The following is an 18,678-nucleotide window of genomic DNA, read 5'->3' on the forward strand; positions in this document are numbered from 1 at the left end:
TTTTTCTAAGCTAACCTTAAATTCCTTGGATAAATTCCACTTGGTCATGATATAAAAATCTTTGTTTGTTGGTGGTTTTCATTTACTAGTATTTTCTTATGAATTTTTGTGCAAATAGTTTTTTTTTTTAAAAAGTAATCTCTCCACCTTTCATGGGGCTTGAACCTACAACCTTGAGATCAAGAGTCACATGCTCTGCCAAGAGAACCAGCCAGCCACCCCCGAGTATATACTCCAGTGATAGTGATCTGTAGTTCTCTTTATCTGGCTTTCGTATCAAGGTAATACTAGTCTAAGGGAAGTTTGAAAGCGTTTCCTCTTCCTCTATTTTCTGGAAAAGTTTGTGAAAGAAACTTTCCAAAAAGCCATTGACGCCATCTGGTCCTGTGCTTTTGTGAAAAAAAAAAAAAAATTTAATAATTTAGTTTTTTAACATCTTATAGGGCTATCCAGATTTTCTATTTGTTCTTGAGTAAATCTTGGTAATTTGTGTATTTTTTTCTTCTTGGTCAGTCTTGCTAAAGGTTTTCTATTTTGTTATCTTTTCAATTAGACTGTTCATTTGGGATCTTTCTTCTTTAAAATGTAGGTGTTTGTAACTATAAATTTCCCACTAAATACTAATTTGCATACATCTTAGAAATTTTGGCATGTGCTTTCATTTTCATTCAACTCAAAATATTTCTAATTTACCTTGTGATTCCTGTGGTTTATTTATTCCTGTGGTTATTTATAAATATGTTAATTTCCAAATATTTATTGATCTGGGCTGCCCTGGCATTTTTATATTAAAGTCTATCTTGTCTGATACTAGAAGAGCCACTTGAGCTCTTTTCCTTACTGTTTGTATAGTTTATCTTTTTCCACCATTTTTACTTTCAACTTACTTGTTTCTTTGAACTAAAATTGTCTCCTGTAGACAGCATATAATTGGATCTTTTTTTTTTAAATAGTTGGACAATCTCTGCCTATTGATTGCAGTGTTTAATCCACTCATATTTAATGTTATTACTGATACAGCTGGATTTAGCTCTGCCATCTTACTGTTTTCTATGTATCTTATTTAATTCCTTTTTGACCTTGTTACTACTTTAAAAAGTTACTTTCTTATTACTTGTTTAAGGGATTATCCAATGCATCTTAATTTATCATAATTTACTTCAGATCAGTACTAATTTTATTACAGTAAGATGTACAGAATCTTCCAATACAGCTCCAATCCTCTTCTATCTTGGTGCTATTGTCACTTATGTCATATATGTATGTTAAAACATAGCAACAGAATATTATTATTTTACACAATCATATGTATTTTAAAGAAGGGAAAAACAACAGTTAAGAAAATAAAGGAAAAACTATAGGTTTATGCAGTCTTTTATATTAACCTACATATTTACCATTTCTAGTACTTTTCATTTCTTCCTGCCAAGTTACTATTTGGTATCATCTCCTTGCTCCAACATACTTCCATTCCTTTCCTCTCATTTGTTAATGCCATCTATGGCTTTAAACATGCTATATGTCTAATACTTCAATTTTATTATTTTGTGTATTGTCTTTTATTATTTGTGTTGTCTTTTAGTCCACTTGAGAAAATGTGTATTTATATGGCCTTTAATAATTACTTATATAATTATGCCATTCTACTGCCTTCTAGCTTCCATCATTCTGATGAGTAATCAGCTATTACTTTCATTGGAATGGTTCCTTGTATGAGTTGTTTTTTTCTTGCTGGTTTTAAGATTTTTCTCTCTCAATAGTGTAATTATTATACACCTAGGTGTGAATCGCTTCATGTTTATTCTTGAAATTTGTTAAGCTTCTTCGATGTATGGATTAATGTTTTTCATCAAATTTGGGAAGTCTGTAGCCATTATTTCTTAAAATACTTTTTTATGCCCTTTTCTCTCTTTACTCTCCATTAAGCATTCCCATCACACATTTGTTGGTATTTCTGATGGTGTCCTATAGACTGCTGAGGGTCAGGTCACTTCTCTTCATTTAAAAAATTCTGCCCTGGGGCACCTGGGTGGCTCAGTGGTTGAGTGTATGCTTTTGGCTTGGGTCGTGGTCCCAGGGTCCACGATCAAGTACCGCATCAGGCTCACCATGGGGAGCCTGCTTCTCCCTCTGCCTACGTCTCTGCCTCTGTCTCTCTCATGAATAAATAAATAAAATCTTAAAAAAAAAAAAGAATAAATAAAATCTTAAAAATAGTAAGTAAATAAATAAGAATAAAAATTCTGTCCTTCATGGGCACCTGGGTGGCTAGTCATTAAAGATCTGCCTTCAGTTGAGGTCATGTTCTTGGGGTCCTGGGATTGAGCCCCATGTTGGGCTCCCTGCTCAGTGGGGAGTCTGTTGTCTCTCTCTCTCCCTCTGCCCCCTGCCCATGTGCTTGCTCTTTCTCTCAAAGTCTTTACAAAAAAAATTATTTCACAAGAGACAATCTATATTGATCCATCTTCAAGTTCACCAATTCTCTTCTATTTCAAATATGGTGTTGAGCTCCTCCTCTCCAGTGAACTTTTAATTTCTATTTTTATATTTATCAACTCCAGAATTTTCATTTGATTTTTTAAATAATTTCTGTCTTTATTGACATTCTCTATTTGATAAGTCACTGTCATCATACTTTTATTTCTTTGAAAAAGGTATAAAGTGGGCAGCCCAGGTGGCTCAGTGGTTTAGCGCTGCCTTCAGCGCAGAGCGGGATCCTGGAAACCCGGGATCGAGTCCTGAGTTGGGCTCCCTGCATGGAGCCTGCTTCTCCCTTTGCCTGTGTCTCTGTCCCCTCCCCCCTCATGAATAAATAAATAAAAATCTTAAAAAAAAAAAAAGGTATGAAGCCTTTTTGTCTGCTATGTTCAACAGATGGGTTCTGTCAGAGACATTCCTAATGACTGTTTTTTTAATCCCGTTTTTGCATGTCTTGTGATTTTGTTGTTGTTATTGAAAACTATACTTTTTAGATAATAAATTACACATCTCTGGAGTTATTAGTACATCCCAGGGGCATGGCTGTAATTCTCTGTTTATGTAGCAACTTGACTGGACCAATTTTATGGAGTCTTTTCTCTGCAGACTATAGCCACTAAAGTCTTTGCTCAATTTTTATCTTTATGCCTGGTTTCCTAGACATAACACTGGCTTAAGTAGTCAGCCAAAGATTCATTAAAGGTTATGCTTAAACATCTCAAGCCAGTAAGGCTTCCATCTTCTGCCAATGTATCTGTGCTGAAGAATGCATTAAAAGTTTAGACAGTTTATAAGTCTTTTATGGCATTTTCTTTTGGTGTTCACAGTTAACCCTCACAACTAACCAAAGATAAGTAGCTTGCAAGGGCCCTTACCAGTTTCTCCTGAATGTGCATGAATATTTACACACGTGTGCAACTTTCCAGGGTTCTAGGGATAAGCAGGATCTTATTAAAGCCCTCTCTGGCCATCTTGTCCCCTAGATATCTCTGTTAAGATTCTGTCTCCTCTGCCAGTCTATTCCTTACCCCAAATAGTATCAAAACCTCAGATTAGCTGTGTGACATTACCCTTCTCTGTCACAATTATTTTCAGCAACTCCCTTTGGCTTGGAATTTTTTATTCTCTGTTCCAAATAAAGCCAGCCACCTCAAGCAGCAGAAAGTTGGTCCCCCAGCCTGTCTTTGTGAAACTTCTGCATCATAGAACTGTGGGTTAGGGGGCAGGAGCAACCCTAGGCTGGAACACCACAGACTCTCAATTTCTTACTAAGACTCAGTAGAAACTCTTGGATAAATGCTTACTGATTTGTTGGGTGCTTGTGGTCAACTTCCAGCATCTTTAAATGGTTGCTTTTGATAATTTTGTCCAATTCTATTGTTGCTTTTCGTGGAAAGGATTTGCCAAGCTCCTCACTCAGCCATTCCAGATGTTAAACTTACATTTATAAACGTCCAGATGAATGCCAAATAATAATAATGAGAGGCCAATATCCTTGGCCTGATTCTGACTTCAGGGGAAATTACTTTTGTGTTACATCATTAAGTTCAATGTTGGTTGCTGATTTGAGATAAAGAATTATATTGTATCAGATATATTTTTCTATTCTTATTATTTTTCCTAATTTTTACATTTAATTTACATTCAAGAAACATTTATTCTACTCTACTATGCATCAAAGAATTGTGATATAAAAGGCAAAGACTTTTCTGATACCAAGTAAGTCATCTAGTAGAGAAGCAAAACAAATTAACAGCTACAACATAGTATTTTAAGTGCTATGATTAAAGTATTTAGACTGAACTATAGGGGAAAAACACCTAAAAAGACCCAAAGATGAAACAAACAAGGGGTAATGGAAGGGGAGAGGGAGATGGGGTGACTGGGTGACAGGCACTTGAGGGGGGCGCTTGACAGGATGGGCACTGGCTGTTATGCTGTATGTTGGCAAATCAAACTCTAATAGAAAATATACAAAAAAAATAAAAAATAAATAAAGAATGGCACACTGCACACACAGTGTTTATAAATTGTCCATCAATAATTTGTAATTAGAATAACGAAAGATTCCATTAAAATAACTGAAATAATGAAATATATTTTTTAATTAAAAGAAAAAAAAACCCGAAGATAAGAAAATAGGGGCTAGGAAGGATATCTAGGAAAACTGAAGCTGACAGATGAGCTGAACCTTGAAAGACAGGTTTAGTAAGAGCTAAACAAAATTGTCTATGGGAGTGGGAAGGCAGGTTCAAGAAGAGGAACCCATACATGTGAAGCAAGATTATACTGGGTTTGGGAAATTAGAGTGGAGTCAGAAGGGTGGAGCAAGAGCAGATTATGGGGGCCAGATCAAGATGGGAATGATGGGAAACTATGGAAGAACCTCAAGCAAAAAAGTGTTAAATCATATTTCTAGTTCAAAAAGTATGAAGGCAACACTGGAAGTAGAGCAAACCAAGACTAGAACTGGGAAGACTGGATAGCAGCAGTGAGAGGAAAAAGGAGATGGGGGTCCATATATATTAAAAAAATATAATTGATAAGACTAGAACTTTGGAAAGGAGGAGATGAAGAGCAGGACCATATCCTTGCTTGGCTTTGTTGGTTTTTTAAATTTAAAAGGATAGATGATAGAGATCATAAGAGCAGGAACAAGCATGGAAGCTAGGGGAGGAAAATAGAATTTGGTTTGGATACAGTCATTGGAGTCTACAGAACAACAATGGAAAAATGGCTGCAAGTTTTAAAAAGGGCACGTTCCAACCGTTCCAATGCTATTAATACCTATTTCTAGTTTTATGTTAAAATGTTTTAAAATTTCTATATTTATTTTTAAATGTTTCCATTAAAATAAGTTCAAACTATGCGTATATACTTTTACATGTGTGTATATGTACATAGAGAGCATGCACCCAAAAAAGAGCACAAGTGATAAAGCAAATGGACTAAAATGTTTAACCACAGTTGAGTCTCAGGATATGAAGGCTATTCCTTGTACTACTTTTATTTTTAAAACTCTTTGTAAGCTTGAAATTATTTCCAAATTAAATATTTTTTAAATGTTATGTGCATTATATATATATATATATGTTTTTATATGCAAGAGAATGTACGTGAGGTAGTGAATGCTTGAGTATATGCGGCACTTTATTTATAGTTCTGGAAATAATACTTCAATACTTTTTCTTAACATTCATTTTAAAGAGGTCACATTTACCAGAGGCATAGAGCTTTAAAATAAAATTCAATTTCTTACCATAAAAAATCTGGTCCCTTTCTACTTCATTTCGCCAATCTTATCTCAAGGCACTCTTCCCTCTCACTCACTATGTTCCAGTCACATTATCCTATTTTTGAGGAACTTTTCTTGCCTTAGAGCCTTCACCCTCAAGGCTTACTTCTTCCCATTTTTCAGGTATCAGCTTCAATGTCATCTCCCCAGAAAAAACCTTCTCTGATCACCTTGACCATCCCACTGTCTCACTTATTTGTTACTTTCTATCACCGCAATCTTTTTTTCCCAATTACATTAGATGGTAAAACTCCATGAAAACAGATTTTTTTTTTCTGTTTTGTTCATCAAGTATACCAAGGGCCAAGCACAATGCTCTTTATACATTTTACATGAATGTTGAATGAGATGTGATGAGAAGTCAACCAAAGAATTCAGTAGCTCTGATTTAGAAGTCCTTAAATATTTCCCAAATCATATTTGAGAAGACTGAAAAACATAAATAAGAACAAAAATGTCTTACCTCCTGCAATGACAAAATGGCTTAGAGCATTTTTATTTCGGTACACATTTAGACCAGTGTTGACTGTGCTAGGAAGAAGGGGGAAGGAACAAAACAAAATTTAAAGCATATCTCACTTACTTTCTTGACCATAATTTTCACTAAAGTAGTATTAGTTTAGAAGTGCCAACTATGTCAATTCCTAGTCTTACTCTAGGCCTTATCAATGTGTTCCAGACTATTAATATGCATACGGGTTTTCTAGGTAGGCCTTCCTCTGCTGAAGAATGAACCAAAGAACAGTCAAATTTCTGGAAAAAATATTCACTTAGAAAAAGATATTGTAAAGAAGAGTTCTGCAGGGATCCCTGGGTGGCGCAGCGGTTTGGCGCCTGCCTTTGGCCCAGGGCGCGATCCTGGAGACTCGGGATCGAATCCCACGTCGGGCTCCCAGCATGGAGCCTGCCTCTCTCTCTCTCTCTCTCTGTGTGACTATCATAAATAAATAAAAATTTAAAAAAAGGAAGAGTTCTGCAGAATTTCTCTTACTTAGAAACCTTGCACTTATTTGGGTAATAGTTAATAGACTTCCATCCATGGATGCAAAACTACATTTGCAAATCTTTTACACAGATAGATAAAAGTTCTTGAGGAAAAAGGTATTATGACTCACTTTCACGTGGGTATTTAGTTTTTAAAAATATCACTTGCTCAAAAGATATGCTCCTGAAATACCAAGACCCTTTGTCACAATTTAGAGAGAACTTACTTGAATATAGTCACAAACACTGTAGTTCTCCAACTCCAGCGCCAGCCGTACCGGATGAAGCCTCGTGTGGCAGCACGATGTGCAGATTGCTAAAGTTAATGAAAAGGCTGTGAGGTTCCAAGATACTTTGATACCTTCTTTATTCTGAGACTGGCAGAAGGATGTTGGCTATGGATTAGGTAGAGACATCTAAACAGAAACACCATACAACCTCTAGCAATATCACTGTTTAAGTAGTGATGATAAAGCCAAAGTCCTACAAATATCCTAATCTATCAGAGGATGGAAAAAGAGCGGCGCTCAACGGCCGTGATCCTGGGATCTTGGGACTGAATTCTGCATCATGCTTCCCAAAGGGAGCCTGCTTCTCCTTCTGCCTATATCTCTGACTCTCTCTGTGTCTCTCATGAATAAATAAATTAAAAAAAAAAAAAAAAGAAGATGGAAAAAGAACTAAGAATTGCCAGTGTCAACCAAGTAATCTATCAATGAGGCATAAACTGAGAATCTATACAGCAAATGCCATGGCAAATATATAGTCACTGTTAGGCCTGCTTTCTATATTCAAGAAATCTTGGGAAAAAGAAACCATAAAATATAAAGGAACAACCAACTAAACAGTAAATAAAAGGGAAAGGATGATAGTAACACAGATATGCAGGAAAGGAACGGAGAAAGAAAAGAGAACTGATATTTAGCGTCCACTTTCGATGTAAAAGTTGTGTTAACATACTATCTCATTTAATCTATAATTTTTTTTCAGACAGGTGCTTCAGTTTTTACTAGAGCTAGTTTACTAAAGGAAGTTTCTAACCAAGATCACTCAGCCAGTAAGGAATAAAGTCAGAATTGGAAAATAGGTTGTCTGTCTCCACAGCACATTTTCATATCACCGTAGGGCAAGTCTGGTATAATATCCTGAGGATATAGTCTAGATTTTGAGAGAATTCCTAAGTAGATCCTTAACTACTATATGATATTGGGCAAGTCGAAACCTCTAGAGTATCAGTATTGAGTGATGGCTTTTTGTTTGGTTTTGTTTTTTAAATGTTATTTATTTTTATTTATTTTTTAAAAGATTTTATTTATTTATTCATAAAAGACACACACACAGAGAGGTAAAGACACAGGCAGATGGAGAAGCAGGCTCCATGCAGGAAGCCCGATGTGGGACTCGATCCAGGGACTCTAGGATCACGCCCTGGGCCGAAGGCAGGCACTAAACCGCTGAGCCACCCAGGAGTCCCAAATGTTATCTTTTTAAAATACAGAGCATGTGAGCAGGGAGAGGGGCACAGGAAGGAGAGAGAATCTCCAAGCAGACTCCCTGCATAGCAGGAAGCCCAACACGGGCCCCGATCCCATGACCCCAAGATCATGGCCTAAGCAAAAACCAATAGCCAGATGCTCAACCAACTGAGCCACTCAGGCACCCCTGGACTCATGGCTTTTAATAAATAAGTCAGAATTTAGGTTAAAGGTATAAAAGAATTCTTTGTACTACTTTTGCAACTTGTGAAGTCTGACATAATTTCAAAATACTCTAAAACAACTCTACGAGCTTTAACTTCCTCACTTTTACAACAAAACTGATATACAGATCTAACAAATGTGTTAGCACTCTGTAAACTGTCAAGCTATAAATGCTAATTATTGTTAGGTATGAACTATTGTCTTCCATGGAGGCTCTGCAAATGGGGTTAATATGCTACAGCTAACCTTGATGATTTGGCTAGGGATTAGAAAGATTATTTCCGAAGGTACAACCTTGGTGATAATCCTTCTGAAGATAAGAAACCTGGTCTGACAAGCCATGTGTATATGCATTTAGCATCAGTACTTCCACTGTTACTGTTTCTTTAACCTAACATCTTAAATCCTCCCAGCCCTCCTACCTGAGTAAGTGTAAAGTGAATTACTAAACTGGTGTGCCTTATACGTTTAGAATATCAGTACTCACCACAGCATCAAATCGGTTATGATAAACTTCTGCTTGGCTCTGTTCAACATAGCGCTGTTTAGCATGAATAAAAGCTGGTATGCCGCCATATGCCCAGCCGATGATGCCTGCTGAAACTGCTGCCTTATAAATATTCTCAAGTTCCTTTGAAGTTCTCTGTTGTTCACTAAGACATCAAAAAGACAATGTTTGGGATTAGACTGCTCCCTGACAGTACGTTCAAGATTATCCCAATACTAGTATCACCACATTTTTCATTATGGGCAGAATCTTCTGATACATTAAATAATGCAGTTATATTACAAGTACCTCAAAACTTGGCCAAAATTAATCTACACTGTTAGAAATTAGGCTATTTGTTGGAAAGGCAATGACTAGGAGTGGCACAAGGAGAGCTTCTGAAATGCTGCTAACAGTTTCTTGGTGTTGGTTACACAGCTATGTTTGGTTTGTGAAAATATTTTTCTAGATGCAAATTATGTTCCAATAAAGTTTTTTTTTTTCCCTCAGGTACTTTAATTTGATGACTATTACAACTCAACCACATCTCTGGAAACAGGAATTTGTAAGCTGGATGCAAAAATCAGTTATTTCCCTTTTTGAATTTTTTTAACAAAGATTTTATTTATTTATTATTTATTTATTTATTTAAGAGAGAGTGTGTGTGTGAGTATGAGTAGAGGGAGAAGAGAGGAAGAGGGAGGGGGAAAACAACCTCAAGCAGATGCCCTGCTAGGCACAGACCCTGGGAGCATGGGGCTTGCTCCCACAACCCTGAGATCATGGCTTGAGCCAAAATTAGAGTTGGATACTTAACTGACTGAGCCACCTAAGTGCTCCGTCAATAACCCCATTTCTGAAATCAGAATCAATGAGTCTTTAACAGTTCCTGCATCTACAAGAGAAATCTAATTTCTTAGAAAACTGTAATTCTTATATTTATGTCAATAGGAAAACTGCTATAAATTGAACCCTGTAGGGATCCCTGGGTGGCCCAGTGGTTGAGCGCCTGCCTTGGGCCCAGGGTGTGATCCTGAAGTCCCGGGATCTAGTCCCACATCGCTGTCTCTGCATGGAGCCTCCTTCTCCCTCTGCCTGTGTCTCTGCCTCTCTCATGAATAAGTAAATCATTAAAAAAAAAAAAAAAAAAAAAAGGACCTCTTATGTTATATCCTAGTAGGCTCTTTCAAAGCATTTCAAGTAACTACTGGAAGGACCAATGAGAAAGGCTGCCTCATTAACTTAACTTTAAAATAAAGGCGAAGAGCACCTGGGTGGCTCAGTGGGTTAAGCGTCTACCTTCAGCTCAGGTCATGGTCCTGGGATCAAGACCCCCGACAGGTTCCCTGCTCAGCAGAGTCTATTTATCCCTCTCCTTCTGCCCCTGCCCCCCACCCCCCCCCCCCACTTATGCCCGCACTCTCTCTCACTTGCTCTCAAGTAAATAAATAAAATCTGGGAATCCCTGAGTGGATCAGCGGTTTAGCGCCTGCCTTCAGCCCAGGGCCTGATCCTGGAGACGTGGGATCGAGTCCCACATTAGGCTCCCTGCATGGAGCCTGCTTCTTCCTCTGCCTATGTCTCTGCCTCTCTCTCTCCTCTGTGTCTTTCATGAATAAATAAATAAAATCTTTAAAATAAATAAATAAACTCTTTAAAAAAATCAATAAAATCTTAAAAAAAATAAAATCAAAAAAATATTTTGAAAAAACCTTTAAAAAAATTTTAAATCTAAAAAATTTTAAAATTAAAAAAAAAAAAGATGAAATCTCAATAAAGCAATTAAAACACGATTCTGAAGCTCTCTTGCCCCAACAATCTCAGCGACATCACAAAGCTTCAGCTCATTTAACCGCTTGACAACTGTAGGGGAACCTACTTCATGAAAGCGCAAATTATTCACTAGTGATTGATAAACGAAAAAATGATGGAATGCACGGACGAATGAAATATCCCGAGTCTTTCATTCAAGTCAATTCCATTTGAAGGGTTATCCTTTACTCTGAAATAACCTTACCCGCTAGTCCAGCTAACATCTTGTTCCATGAATGGATGAGACAATTATTTGCTATTTTATATATATATAATTTTTTTTTTCCTTATTTGACAGAATGAATATTCCACGGGTCTCTCTGCCATCTCTTCGACCTTCATGTTTTGGAGAGGAGCAGGGGTATTTTGTGAAATACCAAATTTTTTTTTTTTTTATACAAAATACCAATTTGTGAAAAGTGAGAACAACACTGGAGCGGAGCCCTGCAGATGCGGGTTGCGGGGTGAGTTCTGACACGGACTGGCTCGGCCCAGTTCTTCCAACTTGCAAAGCCAGGGGCTTACCCTGAAGGCTCTACTCCCTCAACAGCCCTCAGCGCTCCCACGTGCAGTGCGTTTCCCCCTTCCCACTGGAAATCTTGTCCTGTCAACCAACACGACTACCAGATGGCGATGTCAGGGGATGCAAGCTGGGGATACAAATATTAAAATGCCAAATCTTATTTACAAAAAAAAAAAAAAAAAAAAAAAAAGCTCTTCCCTGAGGGGCCCGGCAGCCCTTCACGGCCCCCTCCCCCCACAGACCCGAGGCGCGTTTACTCTTTGACAAACAGGTCCCGGAGGCGGTCCCATCCGGATTCCGCGTAGTCGGGCAGCTCCTGGTCCCCCGCGAGGGCCCCCGACTCGGCGGCCACAGCTCCAGCAGCGAAGACCCGGGGGAAAGGACTCAGCCGCCCGCAGAGGAAGCCATGTGGCGCCCGCGGCCGCACCGCCATGGCCCTCTCGGAACCTCAGGACAGACACACGCCTGGGTTCTCAGGGCTCCCAGGGCTCCCAGGCCTCCCGGAGACGCCGGGGTAGGACACAGGACAACTGCGGCAAGGAGGGGCCCAGCCCCCGCGCGCTACGACCCCAGCCTCCCGGCTGCCCGACCAGCCGCCTCAGCTCCTCACATCTCCGTCCTCCCAACCGGCCTTCACTTTGGGGGACCTTGGATACACGAGACCGGAAGTCCCGTCCCCGCCGGGGGCAAAGGTCACCGGGCGGGGCGACGGCGGAGCCCTTGGAAAACACTTCCGGTTGGAGGCGGGACGACCCTCAGCGGTGCCAACGCCCGCCCCGCCCCCGGAAGTATGTGAGTGGCGGCGGGTGCGCCCCGCCTCCCGCCCGGCGTCCCCGGGTGTCTCCCGGCTTTCTGGGCCCCCGTTCGCCGGTTCCGGGCGGCCAGGTGTCGCAGGCTGACGTACTTTAAGTCCTTAAGACTCCGGGGATTCCGCACATTTGAAAAAAAAAAAGTGCAACAGTCGATACAAGTGGAGCGGGGAAGCCCACCTGCGCAAGCACGAGCCGGACCTACCTGTCGCCGACCTCCCGGGCTGCGGCATCGAGCATGGATGGGGCTTGGTGCCAGATACACTGGGGTTTCCAGAACAATTTTTTGAACAATCAGCTGCGGGTGCGGGGGTGGGGGAGGGGTGTCCTTCACAAGATGGATTTTACCCCCCTTAGTTCACATGCCTGCTGTTTTCTCAAAAGGCAGGACAACTCCTGGAATTGCTATCGGGTGTTTTTCTTGCATATTCTAGCCATAATTTACCTTCAGTACAGCCTCTGCTAACATAGCAGTCGAGGTATTAGTTTTTGTTAAAATGCACGCGTTAAAAAAATAAAAAATAAAATAAAACGCACGCGTTTAAAATATTCCCGAACCAGTTTGTGGGATTTCGTTTCGCTGGCCACCAGACCCAGGCCGATCCCCACCCCTCCTTTATTCCTTTCTAGACGTAATCGAGAACTGCTACACTCTTTAGAAGGATACAGGAAACAGAACTCTGGACTTCGATAAGGCCCGGAGGGGTGACTGACTACAGGGGCTACCTGAATTGGTGACCGCTATCTGGGAGACTGGGTTCCATCAGCTCCCATCGTTATCGCTTACTACATTGCATCACAACTGCCTAATTGCTGATGTGTCTCAGTAGACTAATTCTGAGCTCAGAGGCCGGGTATCTTCATCTCCGTATGTCCAGGACCTAGCATTGGGTCCGGCATATAGGTTGTTCCATAAAGAATTCAGATGCCCTGACTCCTGGCTTTGACTCCAGGTTGCTGCCTACCCCATATAGATAGAGGTGGGCACCAGGATGAAGCCCCACGGCTTTGAAGTCCAAGAAAATGGTGGTGAAGTCTGCAAGTCTACATGTATAAAAAAATAAAATAAATGCTTGTGATGATTCCAGAGTCATTCTGGGATGAGGGAGGACTTGCAATTTGGAGCAGGGATGTTGGGCAGTTACTACTTCAGCCATTTTTATACAACTCAAATGTCCCCAGGGACACGCGTACCCTGCAAATACAAATGATGTCTTATTAACAGGCAAATTTCATGAACTCTATAGCTGCCTTCTTTGCTTCTTGGTTAACTTTGGGAGCCTCACTGTAAGGTTCCCTTTACCATCTGGTAGTACCTTGACAAGTCCCCAGAGCGTTGGTGACTGCTCACACTGTTGCTGCGATTCCATCTCAGCATCTCAGACTCTACCTTCTGTCACACTCCCACTTTTTCAGATCCCCAGGTCTTACTTTTTTCTAATCACTAGGGAAATACTCTCCTTACTGTGTGATCTGGGGTCTTCTTGAGGGGACTCAGAACAATGCTAACCCAAAAGGTGTTTTGAGGTTGCTTGGACTACTGTTTAAATAGAGCTCTCTCCTTCCCAGCATGTGCCTTTGCTACTAGAGTAAAGGCATCAAGGAAGGATTTCGGTATAGTCACCACACTATCTGGAACCACCATTCTTCTACCCTCAGCCCTTGTTGCTGAGTTCCGCGCACAGAACTCAAAACACTTCTTCCCCAAACATGAATTTTCTCTCAGGAGTCAGAAGTTTCCCTTTCCCTGCTAGGTTCATCAGATACTGCCCTTGCTACATATATATTACAGTTTGTTGTATTATATATGATCATAAACTGTTTTCATAGGTAGAAAAAAACGAATTTTGAGAACTCCTCAGGACCACTTTGTTTACTCGTCCTTCAAAGCACAACTCAGATTTTACCACCATGAAGATTCCCATCTGCACTAGATGGAAATTTCTTTCTCTCACTCTAAATTCACATGGTATGAATAACTGGCCTCCTGATTAAAGCCTCATGTCACCTTAATCGCCTTCTGCCTATGATGCCTCTCGTACTGTTATTTGTTTTTTTCAACTACAGAGCCCCTTGAGGCTAGGGAGCCTGTTGTAAACATTTTCTTATCTCCCATTCTGTGTACAGTAGATGCTCAAGAAGTATTTGAAAAATATTAAATTTTGTAGTTGTAGCCCTCTGCCTCACCCACAGCACATTACCTCTGGATGCAGTAGGATTATCTTAAGTGATGGCATATTTAGATACATGGGAAGATGGATTTTTGTGTACTTCTGTGTGTCCTTGTTTGTAGTCAGTGTAGGGAACTATCCTCTTTGGAGCTGAACCAAAGGAGCCCATTAAATTTTTTTCTCTTGGGAATCTCAGGCTGAGAGAGCCTGAAGTCTCTGGAACTGTACACAGCAGCACTCTAGAGCGGTCCAAAATTCTTGTTGAAGTTCCTGGAGTTGCCCTTATTTCTATCCCTCTAACTGCTAGGAAATTTGTCAAGGTTCTTTGAGATGCCTTCATCTGCTTCTAGTAAGTTCTTTTGAGTAAACTAGTTAGAAGTTTCTGTTCTTGGCAATTAGGAGAACCTGACTACCACAGTAGAATAAGGTTGGATACTGGTGACATCACACAGAGGATATTCTCCAGATAAAGAAAGGAAAGGCATTACTTGTCTTACCCATGTATCCTACTTCATTCAAATAAACTATTCTTTTTTTTTTCTAAGAAAAGTATGACCTTTAGTGCTCTAAGGAGGAAAGGTAAGTGTAGGACCTAGCTAGTGTTTTTTTGTTTTTAAAGATTTTATTTATTTACTTACTTGGGGGAGGGGGTAGAGGGAGAGGGGCAGGCAGAGAATCTCAAGCAGACTCAACACTGAGTGCAGAGCTCGATGATCATGACCCTGAGGTGGTGACCTGAGCCGAAACCAAGAATCAGATGCTCAGATGACTGAGTCACTCAGGCACCGCAGGACCTAGCCAGTGTTAACAACAAACAACAACCTTCAAAAGTTACAGGGATAAAAATTATTTTCAAAAACATACATTTTTCATAGTTACACACCATCCTCATACCACCTACACTGAGGTAAACACATAAGTATAAAATCCGAATAACATTTCCTGAATTTAAATACAAAGATAGCCTTATTGACTATTCAAAGAGCAGGTAAGAATCTGCATTGATCCAACTCTTAGAGTCTTGTCCAGTCCCCCTTAGGAGCCAACGGCTAGGCTAGTCTATCTGTAAATAGGATCTAGTTAAGTCAACTGCCTCCATCCATCCATCCATCCAACCACCCATCCACCCATCCACCTACCCACCCATTCTCCCAATAATTCTTTGTATCTACTCTGTGCGAGGCACTGTACTGGATAATAGAGACATCAAGATGAGTAAAACATGATTCCCACACGTCAAGAAGCCCACAGAACAGTACCAGAAATAGTCAAATACTTGTGGTGCAATGAGATGTTATATAACTCAGGAATGAGCAAAGTTATTTATGATAGCTCCTACCTGCATAGAGGAATGAAAGAAAAGGTTCAGAGATGGGATACCTGAGCTGGAACTTGAAGCAAAATGGGAAATTCCCAGGGAAATGCAGTTTCAGCTCCTAATCCAAAGGACAGAAAATTCTGTTTCTAGTCTAGTGACAGGAAAATTAAAACATGGAGAGAAAGATAACATTACTGGGGCCTCATACTGACAAGGCAAAACTACAGTACAACTCAGAAATCCAGATTGCTTATCGCTAGACTTCTAGCACCTAAAGACATGGTCCCCATGAATTTTTAATACATAGAAACATCTAACTTTCAATGTCTGCCTTATTCTATGCAATGATCTTACCAAGGATATCCAACTCCTCTACGACTGTCCTTAAAATTTTGTGGAAGGAAGTTTAAAAAACCAAATACATTTCTCACTAATGGAATAAAATCCCTGATCTTATATGACTGAACCTCACTCACATTTACTAATTTTGAAACCAACTAATACTGAATGGTTCTTTAAGAAGCAAAGTAGAAGAGTTGATTTCAGTGTGGGAAAGTTGGGCCTAAGGAATGAAATTGATTCTGAGTCCTCTGACTCTATGGGTTTTCATTTAATATTTTTTCTTTATTTTTGACTGTGTTAGGGGAGCATCCTGAGCAATTAAGCTACTATCCAAATGTGTTTTTCAAAAAATGGAAAGTGGAAAGAAGGTACTCCAACATGGATTTGCACTGAAGTATCTTCTCCATCCTCAAGCTGGATGTCTAAGCTCCCAATGTAACATTTCAGAGGTGAAGACTCCTTGAGGTCACCACACACTCTGGAAGCTATGGACTACTGCCAATTTAAAGAGGAAAAATATTAAGGGTGTGCAAGGAGTAAGGAAGAACTGGTTGGTGTTTTATGCACAGTTCCTTTGAAGAGTGAAGACTACTTCCTAAATTTATTAAGAGGTTTTGGTTTTGTTTTTAAATAGAGACCATAAAAACAAGTGTGTGAAGGCACAAAAGGGGAACTTGAAATCCAGTTGCAATAATTATTCATGCAACTGGTCCCTTTCTATGTGGCATTATAGAAACCTCCTGAGTACCAAAAAGCTTATGCTTTTACAAAAGGGAACGGCCACATCACTGCATGGCACAACTACTGCTTCCTTAGACCTTTCAGGAAATGATCCCCAAGAATTTTTCACAAACCCTATAGGGCTTCCTACATTAAAATATAGTGACAGAGATAAAACCTAGAATAACTGCAGAATTGTGGTGATGAAAAAAAAAAAAAAGAATTGTGGTGATGAATTGTACTAGTTCCAAATGACCAATTTTCTGCTCCAAATAATGGGACAAAGTACCATCCCATAGACACAGTTAATTTCACAGTGATGGACATACATGTATGGATGGTCTGAGGCACAAGCTGTGATTGGTCTTAAGAAAATAAAAAGAACTGGGTTCAAAACCCACATCTTATGATTTCTGGTCCTTATTCAGCCAAAGCTTTGAGCTGCTTCAGGTCTGTATTATACACATTTTGGATCGTTCTAGAGAGTTGCTCTGGGTGCAGCATGATAAGGAAAACCAGGTATTTGGCTTGATAAAAGTATTCAAGGTATCGTGCCACATTCATGGTAAGCTTCTCACCACAGGCTATCTGAGAGCTGCTGCCAGAGAGAACTGTGGTCTGATGATGATTACTAGAGTTCAGTTTTCAAAATTTTCGGAATAATCTGATCATAGCCTTTCCTTCTTGTTACATTATAGGACAGGAATTTAGAATATTCTGTCAACAGGCTCTCCCAGTAACAGGTGACGTCTTCCATCTGCAAGTGGTTCCTAATAAACTGGCTTCCCCTAGAGACAAAATTAACAAGAACATTTAAAGCACAGCATTTTATAATACTAATAGCTTACATGTGATTGTAATAGCTTACTTTGTGCTAAGCACTGTACAGAATTCTTATGCTTTATATGAATTCTTTTGATTATCAGAGCCAAGCTTATAGTCAGCCTATCCACATACATGCACTTAGCAATACAACTTATAAACTTAATATCTTTTTTCTTAAAAACAAACGTATAAGGAGCGAATGCTTGGAAATTCTGTACTTGTTTAATTACCTCAAAAATTTCAGTCTATTTCTATAAAGGATGGGCTTGGGACATATGCGAATGTGTGTTTTCCTCCAGAACAGCTTTAATTCTGATTATCTCTGTATAGTGAGGATCACCATGATAACAATATTCATATACCTTCAGCTAGAGCGCAAATTGGGGATGCTAAAGTAAAATAAAAAAAGGAAAAATGAACAGAACTTACCTTTCAGCAATTTCTTGAGCCACATCATCATTTGCTTTTACAAAATGCAACAACTCCCTAAAATTGAAATAATTATTAGACTTTAAAATATAGACCAAGCTAAGAAAAAAAGACTATATATATGTGTATACACATATATATACTGGCACAAGAACAGACAAGTAGATCAATGGAGCAGAATAGAGAACCCAGAAATGAACCCACAACTATATGGTCAATTAATCCTCAACAAAGCAGGAAAGAATATCCAATGAAAAAAAGACAGTCTCTTTAACAAATGGTATTGGGAAAACTGGACAGCCACATCAGAAGAATGAAATTGGACCACTTCCTACACCATACACAAAAATAAATTCAAAATGGAGGAAAGACCTAAATGTGAGACAGAAAATCCTAGAGGAGAACACAGGCAGCAACCTCTTTGACCTTGGCTGTAGCAACTTATTAGACACATTGCTGGATGCAAGGGAAACAAAAGCAAAAATGAACTACTGGGACGTCGTCATCAAGATAAAAAGCTTCTGCACAGCAAAGGAAACCATCAACAAAACTAAAAGGCAGTTTACAGAATGGGAAAAGTTATTTGCAAATGATCTGATAAAGGGTTAGTATCCAAAAGAACTCCAAACTCAACATCCCCCCCTCAAATAATCCAATTAAGAAATGGGCAGAAGACATGAGCAGACACTTTTCCAAAGAATTCCAAATGGCTAACAGAGACATGCAAAGATGTTTAACATCATTCATCATCAAGGAAATCCTATCAAAACCATGATGAGATACCA

General features: G+C 39.5%; 2 protein-coding genes across 3 annotated transcripts in view; both read right to left on the minus strand.

The window, feature by feature from the left end:
• TIMMDC1 (translocase of inner mitochondrial membrane domain containing 1) overlaps positions 1–11,957 on the minus strand; it is a 23,034-nt gene extending 11,077 nt beyond the window's left edge. The window contains exons 1-4 of the mRNA XM_072812432.1: positions 11,537–11,957; positions 8,945–9,110; positions 6,985–7,073; positions 6,237–6,304 (exon numbers count right to left, since the gene is read on the minus strand). Coding sequence (XP_072668533.1) covers positions 6,237–6,304; positions 6,985–7,073; positions 8,945–9,110; positions 11,537–11,712 — 499 coding nt within the window. The 5' untranslated portion in view covers positions 11,713–11,957. The remainder of the gene's footprint in view (positions 1–6,236; positions 6,305–6,984; positions 7,074–8,944; positions 9,111–11,536) is intronic.
• Positions 11,958–14,861: 2,904 nt separating this feature from the next.
• POGLUT1 (protein O-glucosyltransferase 1) overlaps positions 14,862–18,678 on the minus strand; it is a 32,819-nt gene continuing 29,002 nt past the window's right edge. For both annotated transcript variants that reach the window (XM_072812423.1, XM_072812422.1), the window contains 2 exons: positions 17,894–17,950; positions 14,862–17,427 (listed from right to left, as the gene is read on the minus strand). In XM_072812423.1, coding sequence (XP_072668524.1) covers positions 17,271–17,427; positions 17,894–17,950 — 214 coding nt within the window. In that variant the 3' untranslated portion in view covers positions 14,862–17,270. The remainder of the gene's footprint in view (positions 17,428–17,893; positions 17,951–18,678) is intronic.

Source organism: Canis lupus, chromosome 35 (assembly GCF_048164855.1).
Source record: "Canis lupus baileyi chromosome 35, mCanLup2.hap1, whole genome shotgun sequence".
Classification (NCBI taxonomy): domain Eukaryota; kingdom Metazoa; phylum Chordata; class Mammalia; order Carnivora; family Canidae; genus Canis; species Canis lupus.